The sequence below is a fragment of the Phalangium opilio genome, unplaced genomic scaffold (assembly GCF_054372755.1).
Source record: "Phalangium opilio isolate 3A_F unplaced genomic scaffold, DU_Popi_V2 ptg000003l_1, whole genome shotgun sequence".
Classification (NCBI taxonomy): Eukaryota; Metazoa; Arthropoda; class Arachnida; order Opiliones; family Phalangiidae; genus Phalangium; species Phalangium opilio.
Genome location: NW_028324145.1, coordinates 5923090 through 5949311, shown reverse-complemented (window position 1 = coordinate 5949311; position 26222 = coordinate 5923090). Strand labels below are relative to the sequence as shown.

The following is a 26222-nucleotide window of genomic DNA, read 5'->3' as shown; positions in this document are numbered from 1 at the left end:
GGGTTTCAAATGTTAAATCAGGAGATACCGCCAAATTTGAAAAAAATATAAACGAAATCGTTAAAGTATGAGAAAAAAATGTTTTCCGCTTTATGCATATTTAATACACAGTTTGCTTGAAGCTTTTGGTGTTATCACGACTGACGTTTTCCACTGGAATTATACGCAAAAACTATATAACTGAAAGCTTACAAACCAAAGTACATTTCGCCTTCAACTTGACCTCATAATGGGAGGAGTTTCCAACAACTCAGCCAATCATGGCAAAGTAGGCGAAATTACGACAGTTGTACTATTCATTCAAGAAGGCAATCCACTATCCTCATTGCGTTTTTTGACATTCGTGACTTCGCAGTTGCAGTTTCAGTTTGGAAAAAGTTCGTGAAATTGAGCTTTAAAAATTTAAAATGGCATTTGACATGCCTCAAATTGTCGAGCACGCTTCTAAAACCGTTCAATTTACCGTATTTGACACAAAATGGATTCCATCCAGTGCCAAAATTGTTGTTTTAGGAACTTATTCAAGGGGCAGTGCAGGTGCTCTTCATATATACGAACTTCGTAAAGGCGAACTTAATTTAATATTAGAGGTAATTAACCTTGACTATTTTGAAGAATAGTACCTGCACCCCGAAATATAATAAAATATATACCAAATGAAAGCTCACACCTTACTCTATTCATTGCATATCATTATAATAAGCGCAAACGATAATTAAGGGTAGTAATTAGTATTATACATATGGCAGTGCCGTAGGTTAGGTTGGGTTAGGTTAGGTTAGGTTAGATCACTTGGTAAACATGTCATATTTTAATTTCCTGCTATTTTTACACGATTTTTAAAATTTGATTTTCTACCGTTAATAATCATTTGCGCCAAAAAATTTTAGCACCATATTTTTTTTTACGGTCTAACGAGTCTAAAACAAAAAAAAAATTGGAGGTGCAGGTACTATTCTTCAAAATTCCCTTAACATTAATGGCACGTGATTAAATTAATACTCAAGTACTTTGACCTTCAAATCTTAATTGAAGAATGAGAAATCTGTGGCTTTTAAGTGTGGTACATTTGGAGCTTCTAGTTACGAGCAAAGACACCTAGCTACAGGCTGTTTCAATGGAAAATTACAAACTTGGTTACCAACCAGATCTTACGCAAAAGCTAAAAATAATTGAAACTAACTGTTTCAATCAAATCAATTAGGGATCTACAAAACACGAAAAATCCAGTATACTCAGTCAACGCGCATGCTAAAATTATAAACTCAATTGATGGAGTTGGAGGCTTAAATGTTGGAGCGGGTGCTCCAGAAATTGTAACTGGCAGTCGAGATGGAGCTGTCAAAGTATGGGATGTTCGCCAAACCACTCCAGTTGCCACCATGGAGCCATTAGAGGGTGAAGCAAAAAGGGATTGTTGGACCGTTACATTTGGTAAATAATGTACCCAGTATGAGTAGAGGGAGACAACAACTTTAATTCTATAACACCCTGTAGAATTTAACGAATGATAACCTATAATTTCTTTCATAGGTCACTCTCATTCTGCAGAAGACAGGCGGGTTTGTGCTGGTTATGACAATGGAGATATCAAAATGTTTGACTTGAGAACTATGAGTGTTCTATGGGAAACTAACATTGAAAATGGGGTAATTTCTACACCTATGTGGAGTGGGTGAAGGGATGATCATGAAAAACCTCCCCTAATAAAACTCAAATCATACCCTTATCTCTCTCAGCCTGTGAGAATTCAACCAATCAGGTAGGGGTAAGTGGTTCGGGCTTGCAGACGCCATTAAATCAATGGCGGCGCAGTAGACCTCGTTTTTAAGACAAATTAAATGCTAATTATTTGGAATAAGAGATAATTTAATTTTTTTTAATATATTTTTGCTTTTATATTTAGAAAAAGGCCGTTTTTCTAAAGGATAATGTTATGTTATCTGAATTTTTCCTTTAAAGGGAGGGTGAAGTAGAAAATCAAGTGATTTTTTATCGATTCTTCTACTAATTATAAGACCAGTCTGCATAGTGAAACATTCAGGAAATACTTCCGAATGATTTTAAAATTCAAATTAGGTTCAGATTTTAAGGATAATTTTAAAGAAGGTCCTCCGACCAATCGCGTAACGCCCTGCCTTTTTGTTAACAAAATTATCTCGGCACGTTCCATGTCTCGCGCCACGATTGTCACGTCGCGCGCCTAATTTTATCAAATCTCGTGATAAATTTCTTTACGCATGGCGCGTGCCACGAGAATTTTGTTAACAAAAAGGCAGAGCGTTACGCGATTGGTCGGAGGACCTTCTTTAAAATTATCCTTAAAATCTGAACCTAATTTGAATTTTAAAATCATTCGGAATTGGTATTTCCTGGATGTTTCACTATGCAGGCTGGTCTTATAATTAGTAGAAGAATCGATAAAAAATCACTTGATTTTCCACTTCACCCTCCCTTTAAGGTTAATTACCTATATGAAAATTAAATATTATCAAGGCGCGTAAAATAATTCAAACAAAGCCTGAACTATAATTCCCACTCCACCACTTTGAGGGAGAGCGGAAAAACCATTCTAAATCTTAAAATGCATCCATCCCTCTGCTCTCTCCCTATAGAAAATGAATAAATGATAATAAAACGGAATAAAAGCATATTTTTTTTACATCAAGGTTTGCAGCATTGAATTTGACCGCAAAGATATTGAAATGAATAAAATGGTTGTGACAGCTTTAGAATCCAAAATGAGTGTTTATGATTTAAGAACGCTCCATCCTAAAAAAGGATTCACTTCCTTGACAGTAGAGGTTATAAATACAATAATTTCTTCTTAGATTATTATTGTCAGAAGTGAGATAAGGGACTAGAAGTACTGAGCTAACCAAATTCTTAATTCACTTGGCGAAAGTGAATATTCTTGATAACACACCAACGGTTGGCCCTCTGGTGGCGGTTTCAGAATTTCCCCTCCAAAACGTGAGACGCTCGCGGCGGTAGACGGCCGAACTAGATTCAAGCACCCGCGTCCGTGTTCCTCGGCTTTAGGTTGAGGGGAAGGGGGTAGGAAATGTTTTTGGAACTCGGCCAATTTTTTTCCCTCTAGTGTAGGCGCGTGGGAAGGGGCATAAAATCCTCAAATTTGTTCACTAGTGCCAGGATCTATTACCAGTGCTAGAGCCCTTCACTTCTAGTCTCATCTCACTTCTGTTATTGTATTTATAAAATTAATTTTGTTAATATGGCAACATTTAGGCTCACAAGTCCACTATTTGGTGTGTTAAACACCTTCCGCAGAATCGTGATATCTTTGCTAGTTCCGGAGGGGATGGGTCCCTCATTTTATGGAAATAGTACGTGATTAAAAACATATCACGTTATTATTCTAAATTAATAATTTGCGTAATTAATTACAGTAATTATCCTGATAAGAGAAAGATGAAAGATTCAGATGATCAAGAAGAGGGGATAGTTGGAAATTTAACCAAATTACAGTCTCTAAAAATGTCACCTCAACCCATTGGTTGTTTTGATTGGAACAAAGACAAAATTGGGTTGGGTGTTTGTGGATCTTTTGATCAAACAATCAGAACTGTCATTGTTACGAAATTGGATCGAATTTAATTTATTGTTTGATTCAAAAATAACTTATTTTGTACTTCGTTTTTTTTTTTCATAGTAATATTATTGTTTTATATCACAGGCTTGGAAGTGTTACGTTTTTATGTGAAAAAGAACTTGCAAATAAAAGCACTTTATCAATTAATCTAGCTACTATTATTATTAATTATTTTTATAAGATTATAAGAGTAAATCTTTCTAAAAATATTCTCAAAAAAAAAACGACAGTTAACACGAAAAGAAAAATATATTGGCTTCTATAATAATGTAATAGTAATAGTAATACCCTTTATCATGGCACTGGGCGAGTACTCTGTTCGGTTTTGTTACTCATTTAACGACTCGAGTTCCATTAGAAATATAAACTAGGTCCAATTATCTGTATCAACTAGTAATGATTAAGTCATCTAATTTTATAATTAATAATACTCGCGAATGCTAGTTGAATACTACTAGGCTTAAACACCCGCGAATACTAGGTTAAGATAACTCCTGTCCAGTACTATAGGCTTAAATACCCGCGAGTATTAATTACCGAGGCTCAAATACCCGCGAGTATTAATTACCGAGGCTCAAATACCCGCGAGTATTAATTACCGAGGCTCAAATACAGGCGAGTATTAATTACCAAGGCTCAAATACAGGCGAGTATTAATTACCGAGGTTCAAATACCCGCGAGTATTAATTACCGAGGCCAAAATACCCGCGAGTATTAATTACCGAGGCTCAAATACAGGCGAGTATTAATTACCGAGGCTCAAATACAGGCGAGTATTAATTACCGAGGCTCAAATACAGGCGAGTATTAATTACAGAGGCTCAAATACAGGCGAGTATTAATTACCGAGGCCAAAATACCCGCGAGTATTAATTACCGAGGCTCAAATACCCGCGAGTATTAATTACCGACGCTCAAATACCCGCGAGTATTAATTACCCAGCCCAAATACTTGAAGCTCAACTTAACTGCGAATGATACTTATCTAGGAAATGTTTCTTTTGTGCTCTATACTCGCCCAGCGCTACCTTTTTTCCCTTAACGAGGCATTCGTTCTTTATGTTGTAGCCATTTTTCACAGATGCTAGCGACAGCGTCTTGGCCACATTCAAGCGCGGCTTGCTGAATTCTTTTAATATCATAGACTCTTTCTAATCTTATAGCTAAAATCATAAATTACGTAATGTTAGTTAACTTAATTAATAATTATTAATATAATAGTAATACCGGCATACCTAAAAGATAAGCGGACTTAAGCTTATTGCACATTATATAGCAATTAATCTAAAGTAAAAAAAATAATTATTTATTATTACCAGTTGATTTGGAAATTAAACAAGTTATAAATTATAATTAATTATCTTACTTTAGAAACGTCGCTAGTTAGTAGTTTAACGAGGGTTTCAATTTCTCGGCTCTTTCCTGGCAATAAAGACAATACTTGGATGCAGGATTGAATCATTTCATCGCAATTTAGCTTGTCCTTTATGGGAGACATGCGTAAATAGTTCACTAAGTTGACAATCTCCGCCGTTTTATTTAATTTGATGACGTAAGGCCCCAAAATAGAGCAAATTTGGTCTCCGTCCAGTTGGTGAGCTTGAATGACTTTAACCCCTAGAATCAAACCTTCAACTTCGACCAAACCAAGAAGCAATAACTAAATATTAAAGAAAGATCATTAATAAAACAATTTAAATCCGCTACCCATTAAAAATAAATAGAGTTACAGCAACTGTCAGAGCGATTTTTCTAGCTTTACTATCAAATAAAGTTGGAGGACATAACGGTTTACGTTCTTTGGGGAAACTCGAGACTATCTCCATTTCAAACTCTTCTAAATTCAAATCCAGGATATTATTCTCTTCGCAATGATGGAGATATCTCGTTATTTCAGTTTGAAGAACCAGCGTTTCGATATGACTGTAACAAAATTATAATATTATAATGGTATAATCTACAGTGGTGTGCGAGTCCCGTTTTTTCGTTTTCGAGCCGAGTCCGAGTATCGAAACTAATTTCTTATCGAGTATCGAGCCGAGTCTCAAAAATACTTTCGAGTATCGAGTATTTAGATAGGTCAAATTTTGCTTCTTTCGAGTAATTATCGAGTCTCAAATATTGACTTGTCGAGTAGCAATTTTGTAAATTTCTTGAAAATAACGAAGATTTTCAATTATCTAATATCGAACTAGTTCAAAAAGATTGTTAATGATCAATTAAACATTGAACAGGTGATTTTCAAAATAAATGCTCATGAACTCATCGTCTGCTATAGTTGTAAGCCTCGGACTCGAGTATTTGTCGAGTATTTAAGATGTTAAAAAGCTACTCGAATCTGTCTCGAGTATCTCAATGTGTTGTTATCGAGTATCGACTCGATACTCGAACCGAGTACTCGAACTTAACGGGTACTCGCACACCCCTGATAATCTACCATTGTTAAGTAGGCAATAAAGAAACGTACGCTTGAACCGCCGGTGGAGGCAATTTCAAGATTTTCTTCTTCAGATTCGTTTCATTGACTTTGTTTTTCAAATATTCCTCAAAGTTGTGTCTGGCTTTAGTTAAATGATGTAAACGTTCAAAAAGTGTTCCGTAATCTCTAGCTGGCATTTGATAGAATCTAATACTAGTCATTCCAGAACGAATGTAGTCCTTAAAATATATCGTTAGTTTGTAAGAAAACCATTTATTAATTTAAGAGATATGAATGAAGTTAATTAATTAATTAACTTACTTCCATAAAGATTTGAATCTTATGAAGGACGTGAAACAAATTCTGCTGTTGCAATTGCACGCAGGTGGAAATTAAAAACGGCCACCATTTCTCCAAAGACGCGTCATTTGACTGCAATTGTCTCAATAAGACACCGAGTTGCGCCACTTTGACTGAAGGTGTCAGAAGCCCATTGAAAAACACATCAGTATCGCAAGACTGAAATAAAAGAACCGAGTTTTATAACAAATATGCTTAACTTAATTCATTTCCAACCTTTTCTAAAATATATTTTAAAGCTTCCGTAAACATGCCGTGTTTCTGGTAAAAACACACAATGGACATATGACAACCGTATTTGTTAAGATAGTAGGCGCATTCTTCAATCATGACATGATTTTGTTCTTCTTTAATTTTTGACTTGGTTTCACCCTTTTGTATACTTTTCAACGATGCTAACGAACTTAAAATAGTTCCTGACTAATAAAGTTAATTAAACTTGTTAGAAAAAAAATTGGTTTACGAGGGTCAATGGTCATATTACTTTATACTGTCCCTTTGAAGATGTTTCAAGGTTGCTGATTATTTCTTTAAGTAAAGGATTTTCTTGCTGAACTTTACTCAAATCCTTTGGTTTCTGAAATTTTGTATTCATTACGATCAAGGTTCGAAAATACCATAAGGACATCATCTCTCTAAGGGCCCAAGCGCATCTATTAGCAAAAACATCTAGTTCTGCTAGATGTGACGTAGATTTTGTATAGGGGCTCCTTCCGAATTTTTCGTGAAATTCGCGGGAGAGAAAAATAATTTTCAAAATCAGTCACGACCGATATCCTAAGCCGGTCGTGGTCTAGACGCGAGCTCTGAGATAACGCTCCCAAGCGGTTGGGAATCAAACTAAAACAGGCGGGTAGGCGATAGAGGAAGGACTGAGGGGAAAAAATAAGTAAGAGAATTTCCAGACACTCCCTCAGCTCTCTCAGACACAAGAGGTAAATTCGCGCTTAGTAAAAATCACAAAGAGCTGTCGTGAGAAATCTTTGAAGGAGGGAAAAATGTTCAATGCCGGGTTACTCTGCAGCGAATGCGCTCGGCCTCTGTTTAGGCTATACAATTATTATACCACTTGAGATGAGACGGATGGCTGACCAAATCGGACATACATACATTTCAACCATAACATAGAATCTTGGGCCCTTAGAGAGAAATAATGTCCTTATGAAAATACTAATCAACAATTTGACGAACCTGAAGGCAATAAGCAAATTTTTCCCTGGCAGATATCCAATCACCGGCTTTAAGACAAACCATACCCCAACTAGCAAAAACACTCGAACATTCTAAACCAAATTTGGTTGAGACTTCAAGAGCTAATGAATGTTGCCTCCGATCTTGTTTAAATTCGAAATTAGAATCAAATTTCCCCTCGTCTCCCATTACGGAAATAGCCATTCTTTCCTCTTCCAATAAGCGATCCCTAATTCGTCTAAGTATCGTACCGTAGAAATTGTTTAAGATAAAGTATTCCAAGATTGGTTGAAACTTTATTCCTCAATACCTGACAGCGTCTTTGCTATTAATCCCTTTGGTTGGAATTAAATGCGCGCAATCGTTCTTTATAAGCAAATTAACTAAATCTAATAAACTGTTGTAAACTTCGTAGCATTCTACTCCATCTAAGTCTTTGGCTTCGAGGAACTTAACTTTGGCACTTAATAATAACATCCTCATCATGCTGAAAGCGTTAACGAAATCAGTTTTAATACTAGGGGAAGGGTTTGGTGTAGGGGTGTGCGAATACCACTTTTTGGGCATCGAACCGGTTATCGAATACCAAAAATTTTCCTTATCAAATACCGAATCGAATAGTTTATTCCAAATCGAATACCGAATAGTTGGGCCTTGGTAATTTTTTTTCCTTCCCGATTAATCGCGAATAGTTAAGCCTAGTAACCGCGAATATTTAACCCTAATATTCGCGAATACTAGGCCAACTATTCGCGGTTAATCGGGTAGTAACACTAACATTCGCCAATAGTCAATACAAAGCAAGGAGAAGAACATTTAGAAGCTCATAAATTTCAAAATACCTCTCCTCATTGGTGGTCAAGTATTTCTTAAAATTTTCCTATTCACTTGCTGGTAGTTTTTGATGGGAGACAAAAAAAATTGGGATGATATTTTTTTAAATAAGGTGTCAAGGACCTAAATTTATGGTAGTCGAACTTTAACCGAATAGTCAGTTCGGTATTCGATATTCGAATCGAATAGTGAAAATAGGCTTATCGAATACCGAATCGAATTATTCGGTTCGGTATTCGATCGAATTATTCGATTGAAACGGTTAACCGCACACCTCTAGTTTGGTGGTCTTAAAAATACCTAAGAACCAAAGAGTAATCCACTTCAGGGTTAACTTTCCCCGAACTTCTGGGGGTTATCGCTGTGAATAATTTATCTGAGAGTGTTAAAAGATATTTAGCGCATCTTTGAGGGTCATTGTGTATCTCCAAGATTGAAAGGCAAAGAGGAACACTAGGCGATTGCTCGTAACAGAATTCATCGCGAACTGCTTCAAGATCATCTTCGTCGCAACTCAGTAACCAAGGCGTTGTTTTAAAGCTACCTATTGTTGATGATCTACGCCTTGAAAGAGTCTTGCTGCTCGGGCTATTAGCTACCATAAACGTCGTTTTACCATATATATTTAACTGTAGTGATATCACAGTTAAGTTCTTACCATAAGTGAAGTTCTCCGCGATTGTTTTTGGGTATTTTTCCATAGAGGAAGGAGTTCCGGGTGAAAAGAAGCTTAAACAAATCAGTTAAGTTTTACTTTCACGAGATAAAATGAGGTGATATGGACTTACGAAGTGTGTGTTGTCTGTTCGTAACAATCGTCACAGACTCTGACAGGGATATTATGATATCCAGCGACAACCATCGAATTCTGAGAGCAATTTGAAGACACAACCCTTCCACAGCGTCTACAGTGATGTCTTCTAAGGAACATACTAAAATTTTCTTCGCAACAAACCATGCAAATGCTCGCGGCGTTGTCAGGTGTCCAATCGCTTTTCTTAGGAACAGTTGCTGGCATTACAAACTGGTCTCCTCTTGACCCGGATGATAAAGCCAGGCTAACTGTATCCGCAGCGTCTGAAGTATGACGTACGCGAAGGTTAAAATTCAATCAGCACTCGCGTGTGGACGGTTTTGTACCTGTTGAAGCGTCGACTAAAGAAAACTCCAAGGCAGAATTTGCGTATTTCTCAATACAATCGTTAATCATTTCTTTCGTGAAACATTCAGAATCCTCCGGTTCTTCAAATATTACTTCCATGGTTTTGTAAGCCGTTTCGAGCTAAGGAATATTAGAAATTGGTTCTTAAAACAGATCTGTAAAAGTTTATTAAAGGGAGGGTGAAGTAGAAAATCAAGTGATTTTTTATCGATTCTTCTACTAATTATAAGGCCAGTCTGCATAGTGAAACATTCAGGAAATACTTCCGAATGATTTTAAAATTCAAATTAGGTTCAGATTTTAAGGATAATTTTAAACAAGGACTGCCGACCAATCGCGTAACGCCCTGCCTTTTTATTAACAAAATTCTCGTGGCACGTTCTGTGTCGAATGAAATTTATCACGAGATTTGATAAAATTAGGCGCGCGACGTGATAATCGTGGCGCGAGACACGGAACATGCCACGAGAATTTTGTTAACAAAAAGGCAGGGCGTTACGCGATTGGTCGGCAGTCTTTGTTTAAAATTATCCTTAAAATCTGAACCTAATTTAAATTTTAAAATCATTCGGAGTTGGTATTTCCTGAATGTTTCACTATGCAGACTGGTCTTATAATTAGTAGAAGAATCGATAAAAAATCACTTGATTTTCTACTTTACCCTCCCTTTAAGAACATACCTCGACATTCATTAATAACTGCTCGAATATGAGGAGAGGTCGTTCAACAAGATTTTTATAGTTGCCTTGATTACCGTACGAAATACAACCCAACATCTTAAGGCCTATTCTTAATTTCTTCAAATTTGAAATTAAAATCGAGTTTGGATAGTTTTCAATAATATAATCGACGATAAAAAGTCTTCCTTTTAACGAACAGGCTTTGACTCTTTCTAATAAACTCTCGAGCAACGTTTCGTTGAATTCAGTTAGAACCTTATAAAGTTCACGGCATTCAGAACAATAACTTTGGGGTTAATTTGCGAAATAATTACCTCCAAAACTTTAGAGGTATTTGGTGGGTTTTCTTCAAGGAGGGAGACAATATGAAGTTCGGCTACAAACTGATATTTTTAACTGTTAGCCGCTTGAAATTAATTTAGTATAGTATTATACCAGAAGTGAGATGAGACTAGAAGTGAAGGGCTCTAGCATTGGCAGTAGATCCTGGCACTTGTGAACAAATTTGAGGATTTTATGCCGCTTCCATCGCGCCTGCACTTGAGAGAAAAAAATTGGTCGAGTTCCAAAAAAAATTCCTCCCCCTTCCCCTCAACCTAAAGCCGCGTAACACGGACGAGGGTGCTTCAATCTAGTTCGGCCGTCTACCGCCACGAGCGTAGATCACGTTTTGGAGAGAAAATTCAGAAACCGCTACTAGAGGGCCAACCGCTCTTGTGCTATCAAGAATATTCACTTTCGCCGAGTGAAGAATTTGGTTAGCTCAGTACTTCTGGTCTCATCTCACTTCTGATTATACTTAACGTTTTACCATTTTCAAATGATCAGGAACTTTGTGAATTTTAACGCAATCAATAAGAATTTTTGGGTTCGATTCCAAGCCTTTGATGAGGGACTCCATATCTGTATCGGCCAAGTGTTTAACTTGCTGCCAAGTAGTAACTCTGGACCGGAAATCCTCATTGCGGTTAAGTATATTGATGGCTTTCTTATAACTCAACAGTTCTTCAATTTTCAATTTCAAAATTTCTCGTAGATTCGAAGAATCAGGCGGGTTTATCGAATGAAGACACGCCCGTAACGTCTCCAAACAAGCTTGATCGGGCCAAAATTTTAAACAGTCCAATACAGTTTGAGTTCGAAACTCATCGGTGGAGATTCTAAGACTGTAGCTCCATGGATCGGGGAATTGTAAAGATATCGTTTGAGAAGCTAAATGGCATATTAAAAGATCCCGAAAAACTCTTAGTTCGACATTGAAGTCAACCAGGTTAGATAATTCCAAATTTTCAAGGGCTAGTTTGAATTTTTTGGCATCGAGACAAGCTTGATTTTGGGACCATATGTATTTTAAATTTGGCTTTGGGCTCAAATAAGCTTCGAGCCACGATTTGTCGTCTTGATTAGTCCCTCTAAGGAACTGAATGGAACGACCGCTTATTAACTGCTCGCACAATGGATAGGGAGAGATGTCACGGTCGAAATAATCAGGATCCCTAAAAACGGTAATGTCTTTGCATTCGGCAACTTCTTTCGTAATTGCCATTAAATCAGAAACTAAAGGACAGCTTGTCGAAACGTATTCTAAAACGTGTTCTGGTAAGTCAAAATTGAAGGTTGGTTTTTGAGCAGTAATAGTGCTATTGTTAATTCCATTCAATGATGTTTTAGGTTTAGAATAATCAAATGTTACGCCAAACTGATAGTCAAAGGGCGCAATTTCAACTTCGAATGGTAGAGTACGTGTATCTGGTTTAGGAAAATTTTATTTTAGATTGGAAGGTGAAGGGGAAGGAAATTCGATAAGTTTCCCAGGGCCAACAAACTCTAACGACGGCCCTGGAACACGAATTGGACACTTGGAACACACCTTGTCCATCTGACTGCGTTGTCAGGTCTAATTTCAGAAGGTCGGTAATTTTTTCTTTCAAATCGGACTCAACGTTACTCGCAATAAACGTAACGAGTCCTTCATAAACCGCGCTGTGTTTAGGGTCTTCGCAAGCAAAAACCAAGTAATGCCAATATAACAATTCGGGAAGACGAATCTACCGTAAAAGTTAAGTTAAAATACTTTTAAAGTCGTAAAATTCTATTATAGCGTACAAGTTTTGAGGTAGAGTCGACTTCCACATTAAAAGTAAGATATTTTATCATAGATTCATCCAAAATCTGTCTAACGGTTTCCGAGCTTAAAATCTGAAAATCGAAGAAGGGAATCTAAGATTGTAGGCGGGAAGATGAAGATTCGTGGCTAGATATTTCGGAGGAATACCTGAATACTAGGAGTCGATATAAAACCCTCATTTATAACGAATAAACATCGAGGTTCAATAGTTGGAAGAAACGTTTTGCATTTTTGGCTTTCGATATTGATATAACTTGTAATGTGCGAAAGAGGGCTGCCTTCTAAGTACTTAGGCGTGAACGAATCCTTAATCAGTAGCCAGTACTTTAAGCCAAACAAACTAACAGAACCCAATTGACCAATGTCGTATTTTACATGACATTGCCTCAATATTCGTTCGGAAGCAAGAGGCGACAAAAGAGGGGAATAATCGGACGCGGGGCGAAGAACGGGACCATCCAGGGATTCAAAGTTTTCAGTGTTATTCCTAAAATCCGTGAAAATAGCGTGAAGCCATAGAGCATTGGTCAAATTTATGTAAAAGGCTAATTTCTCCTCTTGAGTAGAAAGCCGCGTCAGATTAAGTTTAGGCATCAAAATAGACAATTTTCTCATCCACGCGGTAACATTTTGATGGTGACATAGTGACAGGGCCTTTCTTAGGTCAAAGACATTATCACCCTTAATAATATTTAAAATTTCTAGTAGTAAAGCTTGTGAAATTTGTTCCGGACTCTGATCTGATATATCAGGTTGAACCTCAGAGATGGATCCTAATTAAGTTTTTGCAATAAATTTGTATCATTATGATACAAAACAAAATTAGGGTTTTTGAAGAAATTACTTTGAAGTAACGAGATTGTCTTCATACAACGTAACTCAACGGAATTAGGAATTTGAGGGCAGCAAGTCAAAGTGATGACATGGACCAAATCTAGATGCATTTGTTTAGCGAATGCTTCAAGCCTAAGTGAAATGAATCAAGTATTAACATCTATTCGATATACGGTGTAATTGCGACGACGTACTCCTTCAAAGGCACTGAATTTTGTAAAACTAAACCACTGAGAATACCAATCGGGCTTTCGTCCAATACAGAGAAGTAACTTTTCCTCAAAACCCAACCAGTACCGCATTTTGATAGGACGCTAGACACGTCTTTAACGTGTTGGAAGACAGTATCTAAATAATTGACAATCCCCCTTTTATCGGGAGGAAACGATGTCAAATCTTGAGTGTTGAATTTGGTAAGTCTAAAAAAGGCAGAATGCAAGAGGTCGGAGTCGCGGCCTTCGTTAACTATCAGGGTCACTCGCGTTTCTTCCTCTTTGGCCAACATTTTACTTAGGAGATCGCACTGATAGTTAAAACTCTTCCATAATTCAGTGTTTTTGCGAACCGATTTGGCTTCTAGGGGTCCCGAGGCGAAGAATAAGGATTTCGATCTCGATTTCTCAAAGGAGTAACAAGGTGAAAAGATATCCCCTTCCTTTTTTAGATTGGTAAGAATTTGCTCAATGTATTCGTGAATTTGCTTAGAGAAACTAAGTATGCCTTTCGTGTGAATTTGTTTCTTGGGTTTTCCATTAGGAAGCTCTAAATCAGTTCTTCTTAAAGCGAAGGACAAAATATTTTCTATTTTATCAAGCGAAAAGCCAAATGAATACGCGACATCCGCTAAAACTGCCAGATCAGTTTCATTGCCTTCATTAAACAAACTGATTGCTAAATGAGAGTTTGCCAAGTCAGGAAGAGCTCTTAAATCATCTACTTCTTTTAATTTAGGGTTGGGATAATCTTCAAAGTGTTTCTCAACTGCGGAAATTTCATTAGCAGATTCCAAAGATGACGACACTAATGATAAAACACTTCCATTCATTTTCGGAATCACTTCCGAACCATCTGGAGTCAATTCTTTTATTTCTGTTCTTTTAACTCTTGATTCTGATCTGGAGGAACTGAGTTTGCTCGCTAATTCGACGAGATGTTTAGAAAAGACAGCTTCTACTCCATCGTAAGAGCTCTCAAGCTTAAATAGCTGCAAGATTCAAAACTGTATAGTAACACTATAGTATAGTAGCAAGAAGTTATATCAGTATCTCAGAGAGAAGGTATAAGAAGCCTTTGTATTCGCGCGCCATAGTCCCAGTCCCCCTTTCAAAATACAAGGGGGACGTAAAAGGAGGCGCCGGGCTATTTCGCCTCTCCTCAGTCGTAAAATACGTAATTTTCGTCACTCGCGTCGTCGTGCTGACGTGGGTTTTCAAGAACCAATGAGATGCTGGTTGTAATTTAGAGACGGGGATTGACTCCGGACCCTCGTTTGGACTGGAGATAAAGCTGGAAATCTGGCGAATTTATACCTTCTCTCTGAGATACTAGATATAACTTCTTGATAGTAGTAAGAACTTCAAATGTTTTACAAACCTGGATGACTTGACTAGCTTGTTCTAAGTTTCTATTAAGCAAAGAATATCTCAATAAAGCTTCCGGAGATGCCAGCATTTTTTGGTAAATTCCTAAAGACTGAGTTCTATTACTATCGGATAATATCAAATTGCTGCCTTTTCTTTTCTTCTTCTTTTTGCGTTTTCCATTTACCATAAAACTCACTAAGAATTTGAAAATTTAAATTAACTCGTCATTAACCTTACACCAAAATAACAATATTTGATCCAAGATATTAATTAACCTTGTCTCTCTGGAGTATTTGGTTTTTCCACAACTACATCCCCACTCTTAGCAGTGTCGTTCGATAGAAGTTCGAATCGCCACTGAGCTTCTGTTATGTAAACCGAAAGCTTCGATAATCGTTTCTGAATTTCCTTTCTCTTTACCGAACACACGGAATTCCCAATTTCAGAAGTCGTTTCCACGCCCACAACCCCGAATTCTTGGTATACCGCGTTTTTAGTATCCAAGTACGCGTCACTAAGCCAACTAATTAAATCCTTCAAGAGCGTTTCGTTGCAGAGAAAACCCAAGTTTGAATTGCTAACGCTACTTCCACTCGAACTGTGAGAAGTACTACCTTGATACGAATCCGAGATCGTTCTAGAATTGCTATCTTTTAAGTTTTCTACAGAGTATTGGTATTGGAAGATTGTATTATCCTGACTAAGAGACTTTAGTCTTAAAGGTACTGTATTTTCCGAAGCAGAGTTCATGTCTACACCAACATGGCCTTCGTCAGATTCATCTTGGGAAGGCGCGGGACTTTGGAAGTCATTGTGATTAAGAAATATTAAACTAAACACATCCTCCATCAGTTCAACTTTTAAGGCCACTAAATTAATTTTCTCGAGTTGAGTTTTGGCCTTCTCAAGATTTTTAGTAACAAATTCTCCGTAAGCTCTTTGTAACCCTTCAGTATTCAGGAAACTTCTTAACTCCGCTTCTTTGGAAAATGACATTTGATGGTCGTCACATTCGACCTTATTTTTAACGGACTGTCCCCCAAATTGATCAAGTTGGGTAGAATAATAAATAGCATCCATGACGTAACTTAAAACGAGATATCCGCAAAAGATTAGAACTTGATTCCCACTTTCAGTTTCTAGATTGAAGAGATATTGAGCTGTTATACATCCTGAAGCTTTTCTAGTAAACTTTATAAGCTCATACCAAGAAGTGATATCTAGTTTATTAGGGAGAAGGTATAAGATGCCTTTGTACTCGCGCGCCATAGTCCCAGTCCCCCTTTCAAAATACAAGGGGGACGTAAAAGGAGGCGCCGGGCTATTTCGCCTCTCCTCAGTCGGAAAATACGTAATTTTCGTCACTCGCGTCGTCGCGCTGACGTGGGTTTTCAAGAACCAATGAGATGCTGGTTGTAATTTAGAGACGGGGATTAACTCCGGACCTACGTTTGGACTGGAGATAAAGCTGGAAATCTGGCGAATTTATACCTTCTCTCTGAGATACTAGATATAACTTCTTGCTCATACCATATTCAATTTTGCCCCCAAGTAATTTTAAAACGTCATCACCACCGTCTAAATTTCTAAGTCCTACAAACTTATGAATGGCGCAAAGAGGGGAATTGATTTGTAAAGTTGAAAAAATATTCCTTTTTTTGCTAAGAATCTCTATATTTTCAGAGACAAAATTAATGTCTCTAAATAGAAAAGAATTAACCTTTAAAGGAATTGTTTTGCAGGACGCTAACGACACTAGAGTAAAAACTTTACCTCCACTTTGAAACACACCAATTAGTAACTTCAAGATTGCATTTCATTAAAACTACCGTGTTTTTTACAACTTCGTCGGTCGTTTCAACATTCTTAAAATAAAATATCAAATTCTCTAATAAATAACTGACCATGGACAAATTATAATTCATTTACCATGTCAGCAATAACGCTCAAAACGTTACTAGCTTCGCGATCAGTCTCACATTCTTTCCAAGAACGACTGACAATCAGAGGCAATAAATGAGAAAACCAAGAACCGGTGAAACATTTTAGAACTAAACTAACTCTGCCATTCAAAATGTGATCAACACTCGAATTCTGAGTACATTAATTTAAAATCAAAATTAAATTGCGCCCAATTAAGCTTAGACAGTTATTAAACCCTACCATAATTCCATCTAAAAAATGAGTCTTAGATTTCACCATTTGCAGAAAAACTTCATTAAAGTCTATCATCCCATCATTAAAAATACCACCAAATAAGCTGCCTCGAGTCACCGCATTCCATTCTGACGTTCTACCATTTAAATCATCTTCGGCTAATTCATAAATTTTTAATAAAGTTGACTTTTCCCGACCAATCAGAGAACTGTATAAAGTTTTCTTTGAGAACAGTTTGTTTCTCGTCAAGGCTACAAAGTTCTCTAACACGCTTTTCAAAGATGATTGAAAGAAAGCCCGCTCATTTTGATCAACAAAATCCTCGGATAAAACATTTAATAAGCAGGCGGAAGTTCTTTCTAAGTTTTCGTTAATATTAGACTTTTCTTTACGGTCCACGTTTTTTAGTCTCTTTAAAAGTCTTTCCAAAGTTTCAAAAAATAATTTCACTAATGAGAATACTCTCGGAAGGTTGTTTCTCTCTTTAGCAATGGTAATGATTTTTACAATGAGAGAACTACACGCAAAAGGTTGTTGTAATACGTTATTTAAAAGGGCTTCGAGACAATCGCTGGATAATTCTTCTCCCTCTTTTTTCTCTTCAAGTATTTCGCAATACATTTTGTGAATTTCCTTAATAATTAAGAGAGAATCTTACATTTTTAAAATGAACACCGATCGAACTTAGTACATTAATTTTATAATATACCCTTAGATTTTCAGCCTCAAGGAAGGTTGAATTTTGAAGGATTAACCGAAACTCCACTTCATTACAAATGTTACCCTTTAACCCCCAAAATGTTTTAGAAAATATACAACATGAACATAAACAGGGTTCATACAACTTTTGGAAAACAAATTTCCCTGAGATTTTCAGGTTTTTCCCCATATACTTCCCCGAGTTTTCCAGGTTTTTCCCGTATATGGAGTATCCTACGGAGCAAATGTTAACGAAGGATGGGGGGGTATGTTTATGAACATTTTGCTTAATTACTCGGCCCCTGTTTGTCGCAAATTTCCCTGAATTTTACTATAAATTCTATATTTCCCTGAGGTTTTTGTCAACTATTTATTTCCCTGATTTTTCCAGGTTTTCCCTGTTTTCCAGGTTTGTATGAACCCTGATAAACACGGACAATAATTAACATCATACATTATCTAAATCACTCTGCTTTGTAAGTAGCTGGCTAAAATGCCAGCTCCATTCATTACATTGTTCTTTATACAAGCTGTAATCAATTTAATCTAAGATATGGTTGCTACTATGATTCTAATTATGATCTAATTACCACACAGATTGAGGTTTATAAGTAATAACTTCAGCAACATCTTGAAGAGATGTTTCAGAACTTGGGAAATCAGTGGCTATTTTAGCCAACAGAAATGCCAATTCCCACTGACCCAAGCAAATATGCTTGACCAATTCTTCCATCACTTTGATCCGTTCCATAATGTTACATCGAGGTTTTAACTACTTTCAAAGCTTACCTTTCAGTTTTACAGTTCACTGTTCACATTCATAATTAAATCGAGCCTTAATTTTATTTGTCATGCGAAAAATATCAAAAAAACAAGAGTTTCACCTGAATTGTCAATTGTGGTCCAGGTGAGTAGGTGTCAAATTAAGCCCATTGGGCATGATGAAGGCACTGGCACACAGAAACAGAAACCACCTTATTGAACAAGGCTTAGGTGTCAAATCTAAACAAAGTCATGAGTTCACACGTTTTTTCTTTATTTAAATGGAACATGCCGAAAGTCATTGATACTATTGATTTACGATAACAAATAACAATAGTAATAGAAATTCTTTTTTAATCTTATCAGTAATTATTATTAACTATCTTTCCAAACGACCAAAATCCGGACTCGCACGATTCTAACTTGGATGAAGAATAGTTACACTGTAACTATTCTTCATCCAAGATTCTAATCACAGTGAAAATAAACTTTGCAGACGACAGCCTAAGTGCGTTTGTGACGTCAATTAGCCATGTTCGCATAATGGTTATTCTTTGGTTTGGTCAATGTTATTCAATTATTATAATTTAAAGAACGGCCTTCTTCTAAACATAAAAGGAAAAGTATCTTTTTGCAAAATAATTATCATTTAATTAGTCTTAAAAATGAGGAGGACTGAGGGTTTAGTGGCGTCTGCTAAACCGAACCTCCGGCTCTTACCCTTACCTTAGCACTTCCGGTTTCTACGTCACGCTACGCATCGATGGGACACCGACCGCAGCGGCTGGAAGAGCAGGTTTTTTCGATGCGAATCGGATTTATGACGTCATTAATTGAAGTTTAATATGGCGAGCAATCCAGTCCAAAGCCACTAGCGAAACAATAACACATTTTTCTTTTTTAGATCTTTTCGATTCATCTGCTATTAAGGTTAATTCCGTTTCATCATCATAGATACTTCATTTAATAACAAAAATAACAGTTTTCGATTCAATCCAAGATCTCTAGCAGACGCCATCATGGAAACCATCATTAAACGCAACAGAGAGAGAAAAAAAATCGTTCAGTGACGTCTGACGTCACTCTGACGTAGCGTTCGGAAAAATACACATCGGTAGCGGTAACGGCTTTTTCCGATTTCCAGTTACTGAACGTAGCCTCAGTCTGTGAGAATTCAACCAATCCCGTAGGGGTAAGAGGTTCGGTTTAGCAGACGCCACTAAAGGAATGGCGCCGGTGCGGAGCCGCGCAGCAGTCCTCGTTTTTAATGCGGATTATTTTGTAATACAATTAATTTTAATTTTTTCCTTTTATATCTTGAAAATGGCCGTTCTTTTAAGGTATAATCATGTTTGCGAACCTTTTCCTTAACTTTATGTAGTTTTCACATTGTCGTTGACCATGGAGTAGTTTAACTAGAAAGAGAATCAAAGTTCCTTTGAAAGTTCACCAATTGCATATAAGTCTACTATAATATTGCTCCATGGTCAGCGATTATGAACATCCAATCCTAGACACCAATTCTAGGATATGAACTGAACTGGTGTGAACCTCGACCCTCGAAAGGAATGCGTGGAATGTATTAAAATGGCGTCGTCCTAAAATTGAATTAGATAACTTTTGCTCTCTAAATTACCAAAAACAAGGAATTAAATTCCTTTTAAATCTTCCAAAATTGATATCGAAGTAAGTAGTGCTTATAATTTAAAAATTAACATGGAAATTTTAATGGGTTTTGTTTTAAATGTATATCATAACTATAATTGTTAAGCCTTTGCCATAGGGCGTGCACTTGACCTGTAAACTAAATTTCTAATTATTGTTTATATATATAATCCAGAATATAAAAATGTTTGGGAAGAAGAAGAAGAAACCCGTAATTTCCTCCCCGACAAATTTTGAACATCGGGTACACACGGGATTTGACCCAAAGGAGGGAAAATACATAGGGCTTCCACCTCAATGGGCAAGCTTAATTCAAATACAACAAGATCGGCCAAAGCCAATAGTTGACCCCTCTAGTATCACGCCGACTGAAATTTCAGACATGAAACTTCATGTATGTTGTTTTTATATATTTTTGTGCTTTTAAAAGCCAACTCACAGAGTTTTTCATTTTACAAACTAGACTATTGTTAGAGGGAGTATGTATGGCAATAGAAATGGACCCATATCAGTAACCAGGTCCAATTCCCTTCGTAAAGAAAGTCCACCAATGTCTCGCAGAGATTACGTCAGCCGAGTTCCCCCACCAGTGCCTGAAGAGAGTGTTATGCAATATGGAGGTTCTCAAATGTATTCTGGCTCGCAGCAACAACTCTCTCAACAACACCCCCACTATAACGCTTACCATCACTCTCATCCCCATAACCAACAACAACAACAATACATTCCTCCAAGCTCTCAGCCAGTTCCTGGGGGTCACCTTCCTCATTACGGTAATTATTACAATGACGGTCATCCCAGAGATCAAGTAGATGGAGGAAGAATGCCTGTCTATGGACATGATAGTCGAGAAGGGCCTCCTCGCTCTGCCAAAGGTCATCAAGGCCCTTGGGATAACAACCCTATTTATAATCATCAAGATCCCAACAGCTGGGAGCAACCGCATCACCAAAGGGGTTCAACTCAACAGCCGCCTTTCCCATCTTCAAAAAACAACGTTCCACCAACCCAACCTCATCATCAGTCCCATCCGTCCTTACACCATGATAACCATCATCATCACAACCAACAACAAGGGATCAACAGCGCTCACAATGTTACTAACGGATCTATAACTTCGCAATCTATTCCGTCCAATAGATCTTACGGTGAAATGGTAGCTGGGAATGGAGCTACACACCCCGCGCCTCCCCAACATGGCCCTAACCAAAATAATGGCCAACATCATCCCAATCCCAAGAGTAACCCCTCTCATGGAAATAATGGAGCTTTATATTCTTCCCAACCTTCCTTACCTAGTAAAGATAATAGCTTAGGAAGAGATAGCAACCGAAAAGATAACCATAAGGTACTAGTACCTTGATAATATAATTGTTTTATTACTCGACAACCCGAGAATTTATTACAACCTTGAAAAGTCTTTAATACGTAACTTCTAATACTGCGCATGGAATTTGCTAGTTTTTTGTCAAATATAAGCGCTAGAATTGTAGTAGAGTTACGAATAGAAGGCATTGGCTTTTGCACGTTAATCTTAAGAAAACCACCTTTATGGTTTTAGGAGACCAAAATGCCTAGTGCAACTGTTGAAAAGCGGGTTGACAACACTAAAATGCATGGCACTGGTCAAAATCCGCAAGCTGAGCAGCAAAGATTATCCCACGAACAGGTAGAAGAAAAAAAAAAATGTTTAAAATAATAGATTGGCACTCCGTACTTTGCTTTTAGCTACAATTATATTTTTAATACTTTTAACGTAAAAAAATCTGCCAATATGGCTATAATTTTGTCGTTACACCCATTCTAAACTTTATAGTTTCGGGCTGCTCTTCAAATGGTGGTAAGTCCGGGAGACCCTAGAGAGAATCTAGAAAATTTTATCAAAATTGGAGAGGGTTCTACCGGGATTGTTTGCATAGCCACGGAAAACTCGACTGGCAAACAGGTTGCTGTTAAAAAAATGGATCTGTGCAAACAACAACGACGAGAGTTGCTTTTTAACGAAGTATTACCTAGTTCTTATTTTGTCAAGTGTGTCGGGCATAAAACGGATGTTTTTGTTTTCCGCTAAGGTGGTTATAATGAGGGACTATCATCACCCAAATATTGTCGAAATGTATGATAGTTTCTTGGTGGGTGATGAACTATGGGTCGTCATGGAGTTTTTAGAGGGAGGAGCTTTAACTGACATTGTAACTCACGCTAGGTATGTTACAAATACTACAATCAGGGATGTAAGATGTTTTAAGAGGGGTTCGAAGGGAAAGGGAAATTGTGGATCGTTATTGGCGTGTCGTGCGCGGTAGGGCCTACCGGATTTCTAGTTTTTAGTACCATTCTATCAAGGATTGTGGGGGAGGAAGCGAAGTCTGAGAGAAGTATACGCGCGCTAACTGTGGAATCGCTTAGGGCCGGTGGGACGCAAAAAAATGGGGGAGGAATACTCGGAATAAGACTTCAATTTGTCCTTGAAATGGTAAAAACGAGACAGCGCGCGCGCCGCGTTTTAGACTTTGTAGTCCCGTCGGAATGTACTTAAAAAAGCTCGAGGTGCCCATCCCTCTTAAAACATCTTATGTCCCTGCTACAACGTAGTGTTAAAAAGAAAGTGTAATTTTTTAAATTGCGTATTGAAATTATTTGAAGCAGAATGGATGAGGAACAAATAGCGACTGTTTGCAAACAGTGTTTAAAGGCTTTAGCTTTCTTACATTCCCAAGGTGTCATTCATCGTGACATTAAAAGTGATTCCATACTTTTAGCCAGTGATGGACGAGTAAGACCAGGTTCTCCGTCGCGCGGCGTAGAAATTATACTTCATGTTACTGTAACACGTTTCTAGGTTAAATTATCTGATTTTGGGTTTTGCGCCCAAGTTTCCCAAGATTTGCCAAAAAGGAAATCTCTCGTTGGAACTCCTTATTGGATGGCTCCAGAAGTTATATCTAGGCTTCCTTATGGTCCCGAAGTTGATATTTGGTCGCTGGGTATCATGGTTATCGAAATGGTGGATGGAGAACCGCCCTTTTTTAACGAACCACCTTTACAAGCTATGCGAAGAATTAGAGATATGCCTCCCCCGAAACTGAAGAATACTCACAAGGTTTGTAATTTAAGGACGTTTATTGCGTGTCCCCGAGGGTCATACTTCTTCACTTTTGTTCATTATTCTCAGGTTTCACCAAGACTTCAAGGATTTTTAGAAAAAATGTTGGTAAGAGATCCGTCTCAAAGAGCCAACGCGTTTGAACTTTTACAGCATCCGTTTTTAAGGCAAGCTGGTCCGCCCAGTTTGCTGGTACCATTAATGAGAAGTTTCCGACACAGTCCGTGTTAAAGGAAGGGTGGGTGGGGGGGGAGTGAAACGGTGGGGTTTTTTTTAATAGTTGCAGACACTCCGATCCGAAACGTTCAGGAATCTTCTAACCTTTCATTAAAAAATAATTTGATATTATTGTTTACTTAAATGTAATTAATTACTATTCCGCAAGTCATACGTAACGTAACCAAGAGGCAAATGTAAATTTAAGACGGTAAGTAATAGTATTGTGGGAGAAAACGGAAAGGGGGGGGGGGGTAATTTTAAAACCTTGTCAGCAGCGACTCATATGACAATGTTAAATGCACTTTTAACTTAATTTCTCAACTCTTTTTAGTATTAAAACTGTATATTAGACGTGTAAGTGAGTTTTCTTCCGATTGATTGATTCTATCATGTAGATGTATCCTATTTTCTGAAATATTTTAATTAATTTACTTTGTGATTTCGCTACTTTTACACACAAGGACTTGTTATGATTTTACCCTAGAATATATAACAAATAATATTTCAAGCATTTAGATTTAGCTTGTAAATATATATATATTATTATGAGTTTGAGACCGTTTTTGGTTAGTTATTAATTGGCCTTATTCCTGATCAACGCCACCGAGGCGTAGCGGCGACTTTTGGAACTATAATAATACGGTAGCCAATCAGAGTTGGCGCTGGAGTCGATGGACTCTGATGGAGATGTTATTTTCTCTGTTTTGATTATTACCGCTTCAACTTCAAAAAACATGTTTTAAATACTTATTTTTAACCGAACAATCTCCAAATAGACCAAAATCGAATGAAAACTTACTCCGAAAGTCTTATTTCATAATATTAGACAGAATAAGAAAGGTAAAATCAACTTTTAATACTTCTGAAACCATATCGCTTGTTAAGCCTTGGCTATTCACATGATTCAAAATAGAGAAAATAACAGATCTCCATCAGAGTCCATCGGCTCCAGTGCCACCTGTAATTGGCTACCGTATTATTATAGTTCCAAAAGTCGCCGCTACGCCTCGGTGGCGTTGATCAGGAATAAGGCCAATTAATTATACTCGTAAGAAGTTTTAATTATCGCAGCTAATTGTATCTATTAAAAAAAAGAGAGACGGAAAAGTATTTTTATATATTAAGTTGCTTTAATCAAGAAGATGGAATTTTTTGATTTACTTACGCAATAATAATTAGATGTGAAACCAACGTTTTTTGGTCACAGTTTTTATAATTTTTTCTGTATATAAAACCAGCTGTTAAGTTTAAACTTCTTTAAATCTTTAAAGAATATTTTTTTTTAAGTAAGAAAGGTTGCTATTTTATTTTAATTTAATTTTAAGGTCATAGGTTCAAATTATTTTACTATATATTTAATTTACGACGCTTATTTTTACATTTTATAAACTCCGTAGACTATATGTATTACCTGATATTGTTTTAGGGTTAGCGTAACATTCCATTAAATAAATAAAGTTTAAAAACCCCGATAGATAAAAGAAACAAAAGCCAAACTGAACAAAGAATGAATTTTTCAGTTTGTTTTAAGCTAATATTTTTAAATTATATTATTATTATTAAATCGGTAAAACGAACGATGGCGAATGTTTGTGCCAATGGACTCGGAACGAAGGTTGGTTGCTAGCGTACTGTTTTAATTTGCAAAGTATATTTTGAGGCTGTAATGTCAAAAAGGACACGTGAACGATTGCCATTGCGTAACATTTTTTTTAGATGTCAGAATTCAGAAATGATATCGATAAATTAAATTGATTGTGGAAATATTTAGTCCAGTTACTGGAAGGTGTTTTATATATCTAACCAGCGATTTGTAATTTACTTTAATAACTGTGTATTGTCTCGGGCTTAATTAGTTCTAATTAAAACTACTGCAGGAAATTTAGAAATTAACGAAGGAAATTTAGATGAGTGAACTAAAAGAAGGATGATTTTATCAAGTGTCGATTAGACTCGTGTCGTAACCTGCCCAGTTTGTAAATTTTTTCTAGTGTATAAAAAAAAACGACAAATTTTATATAGATCTGAATTTCCGAGACTGTTTTTAAAAGTTGTCTATTAACTAATGACTATAATAGTAAAAATATAGATATTGTAATAGAAGGAATGTTTGTATAATCGACTGGTAATTGCTAAAAGATTACGTTTCTTTGCAAAAAAAAAAAAAGGATTTTTATGACTCATTCAGTGACTCTTTCAGTCATTTATTAATGTAAGTGCCTGATTTTCGTTTGTGTGCTGTTATTTTAAACATTCCAAGAATAAAAATACATTATTACACAAATTACTGCCTAGCGTTCTTTTTGGATCTTAATTACTTATTTATTATTAATTAATAACTATGGGATGTTACGTGAAGTTTATAAGATATGTTCCATAAGTATGTCACTACCCATACTTCGTAATGTTAGAGGCTTAATGAGAGCTAGTTCAAGAACGACGTGAGAATTGACTACACTCGTTTTGCAGTCCATCCTCCTCTTTAGTCTGTACTAAGCCTTTGACAGCGCCTCACTAGGCGTCGCTTTACGAGAATCTATGACGTTTCACCTACGTCACTTCATGACAAGCTCTCATTAACGAGTGGCACACTTATGGAACATATCCTACGGAACATACCTTATAAACTTATGATGTTACGTGAAGTTTTGGGGGATAAAAGGAGAAGGTTAAACTTAGTAATTTATTTACAGAAAAGCACATAAAACGAAGGATCAATGTTGCGTCATTTGCCTGTCGCAACCTTTTTGACTGTTAGAGCCGCCATTTTATAAGATGGCGGCATTTTCGACTCCGGAAGCAAGTTTTC

The 26222-nt window shown here is 36.9% G+C and overlaps 3 protein-coding genes across 5 annotated transcripts; 2 read left to right on the top strand and 1 right to left on the bottom strand.

The window, feature by feature from the left end:
- Positions 1-98: 98 nt before the first annotated feature.
- On the top strand, positions 99-3760 carry Wdr92 (dynein axonemal assembly factor 10). 2 transcript variants are annotated; one of them, XM_089837875.1, is made up of 7 exons: positions 99-590; positions 1036-1136; positions 1205-1434; positions 1534-1649; positions 2670-2804; positions 3250-3347; positions 3411-3760. In XM_089837875.1, the coding sequence occupies exons 1-7, from the start codon at positions 408-410 to the stop codon at positions 3616-3618; spliced, it is 1071 nt and encodes a 356-aa protein (XP_089694001.1). In that variant the 5' UTR covers positions 99-407; the 3' UTR covers positions 3619-3760. The 2 variants fall into 2 exon arrangements, with proteins under 2 accessions (XP_089694001.1, XP_089694009.1); XM_089837883.1 differs by lacking the exon at positions 2670-2804.
- Sptz (zinc finger FYVE-type containing 26 spastizin) lies at positions 3588-18851 on the bottom strand. The gene is made up of 32 exons (XM_089837806.1): positions 18546-18851; positions 18252-18469; positions 18116-18191; positions 17672-17746; positions 16969-17595; positions 16735-16899; positions 16579-16670; positions 16336-16505; positions 15081-15944; positions 14816-15000; positions 13417-14426; positions 13233-13354; positions 12536-13161; positions 12367-12459; positions 12131-12308; positions 11072-12009; positions 10575-10643; positions 10261-10515; positions 9559-9700; positions 9207-9495; positions 9077-9147; positions 8719-9013; positions 7895-8071; positions 7585-7822; positions 6878-6970; positions 6610-6813; positions 6355-6552; positions 6082-6272; positions 5345-5537; positions 4981-5274; positions 4850-4898; positions 3588-4777 (listed from the first exon to the last, which is right to left on the bottom strand). The coding sequence occupies exons 2-32, from the start codon at positions 18410-18412 to the stop codon at positions 4653-4655; spliced, it is 8265 nt and encodes a 2754-aa protein (XP_089693932.1). The 5' UTR covers positions 18413-18469; positions 18546-18851; the 3' UTR covers positions 3588-4652.
- A 1103-nt stretch (positions 18852-19954) lies between these two features.
- mbt (serine/threonine-protein kinase PAK mbt) lies at positions 19955-25697 on the top strand. 2 transcript variants are annotated; one of them, XM_089837792.1, is made up of 9 exons: positions 19955-20109; positions 20264-20482; positions 20552-21436; positions 21650-21757; positions 21905-22093; positions 22161-22294; positions 22738-22864; positions 22931-23191; positions 23264-25697. In XM_089837792.1, exons 2-9 carry the CDS (start codon positions 20273-20275, stop codon positions 23423-23425), a joined length of 2076 nt encoding a protein of 691 aa, XP_089693918.1. In that variant the 5' UTR covers positions 19955-20109; positions 20264-20272; the 3' UTR covers positions 23426-25697. The 2 variants fall into 2 exon arrangements, with proteins under 2 accessions (XP_089693918.1, XP_089693914.1); XM_089837788.1 differs by having other exon boundaries at positions 22735-22864.
- The last annotated feature ends 525 nt before the right edge of the window (positions 25698-26222 follow it).

Excerpts from the sequence above, each read along its gene's own strand:
- Wdr92 (XM_089837875.1), top strand. The coding sequence starts at position 408 with ATGGCATTTGACATGCCTCAAATTGTCGAGCACGCTTCTAAAACCGTT. Across the intron at positions 1,137-1,204 it reads AATGGAAAATTACAAACTTG|GGATCTACAAAACACGAAAA; the intron begins GTTACCAACCAG and ends CAAATCAATTAG. Across the intron at positions 1,650-2,669 it reads AAACTAACATTGAAAATGGG|GTTTGCAGCATTGAATTTGA; the intron begins GTAATTTCTACA and ends TTTTACATCAAG.
- Sptz (XM_089837806.1), bottom strand. The coding sequence starts at position 18,412 with ATGGAACGGATCAAAGTGATGGAAGAATTGGTCAAGCATATTTGCTTG. Across the intron at positions 7,823-7,894 it reads AATAGCAAAGACGCTGTCAG|ACGAATTAGGGATCGCTTAT; the intron begins GTATTGAGGAAT and ends TACGATACTTAG. Across the intron at positions 6,971-7,584 it reads AATTTGCTTATTGCCTTCAG|AAACCAAAGGATTTGAGTAA; the intron begins GTTCGTCAAATT and ends ACAAAATTTCAG.
- mbt (XM_089837788.1), top strand. The coding sequence starts at position 20,273 with ATGTTTGGGAAGAAGAAGAAGAAACCCGTAATTTCCTCCCCGACAAAT. Across the intron at positions 21,437-21,649 it reads ACCGAAAAGATAACCATAAG|GAGACCAAAATGCCTAGTGC; the intron begins GTACTAGTACCT and ends TTATGGTTTTAG. Across the intron at positions 23,192-23,263 it reads AACTGAAGAATACTCACAAG|GTTTCACCAAGACTTCAAGG; the intron begins GTTTGTAATTTA and ends CATTATTCTCAG.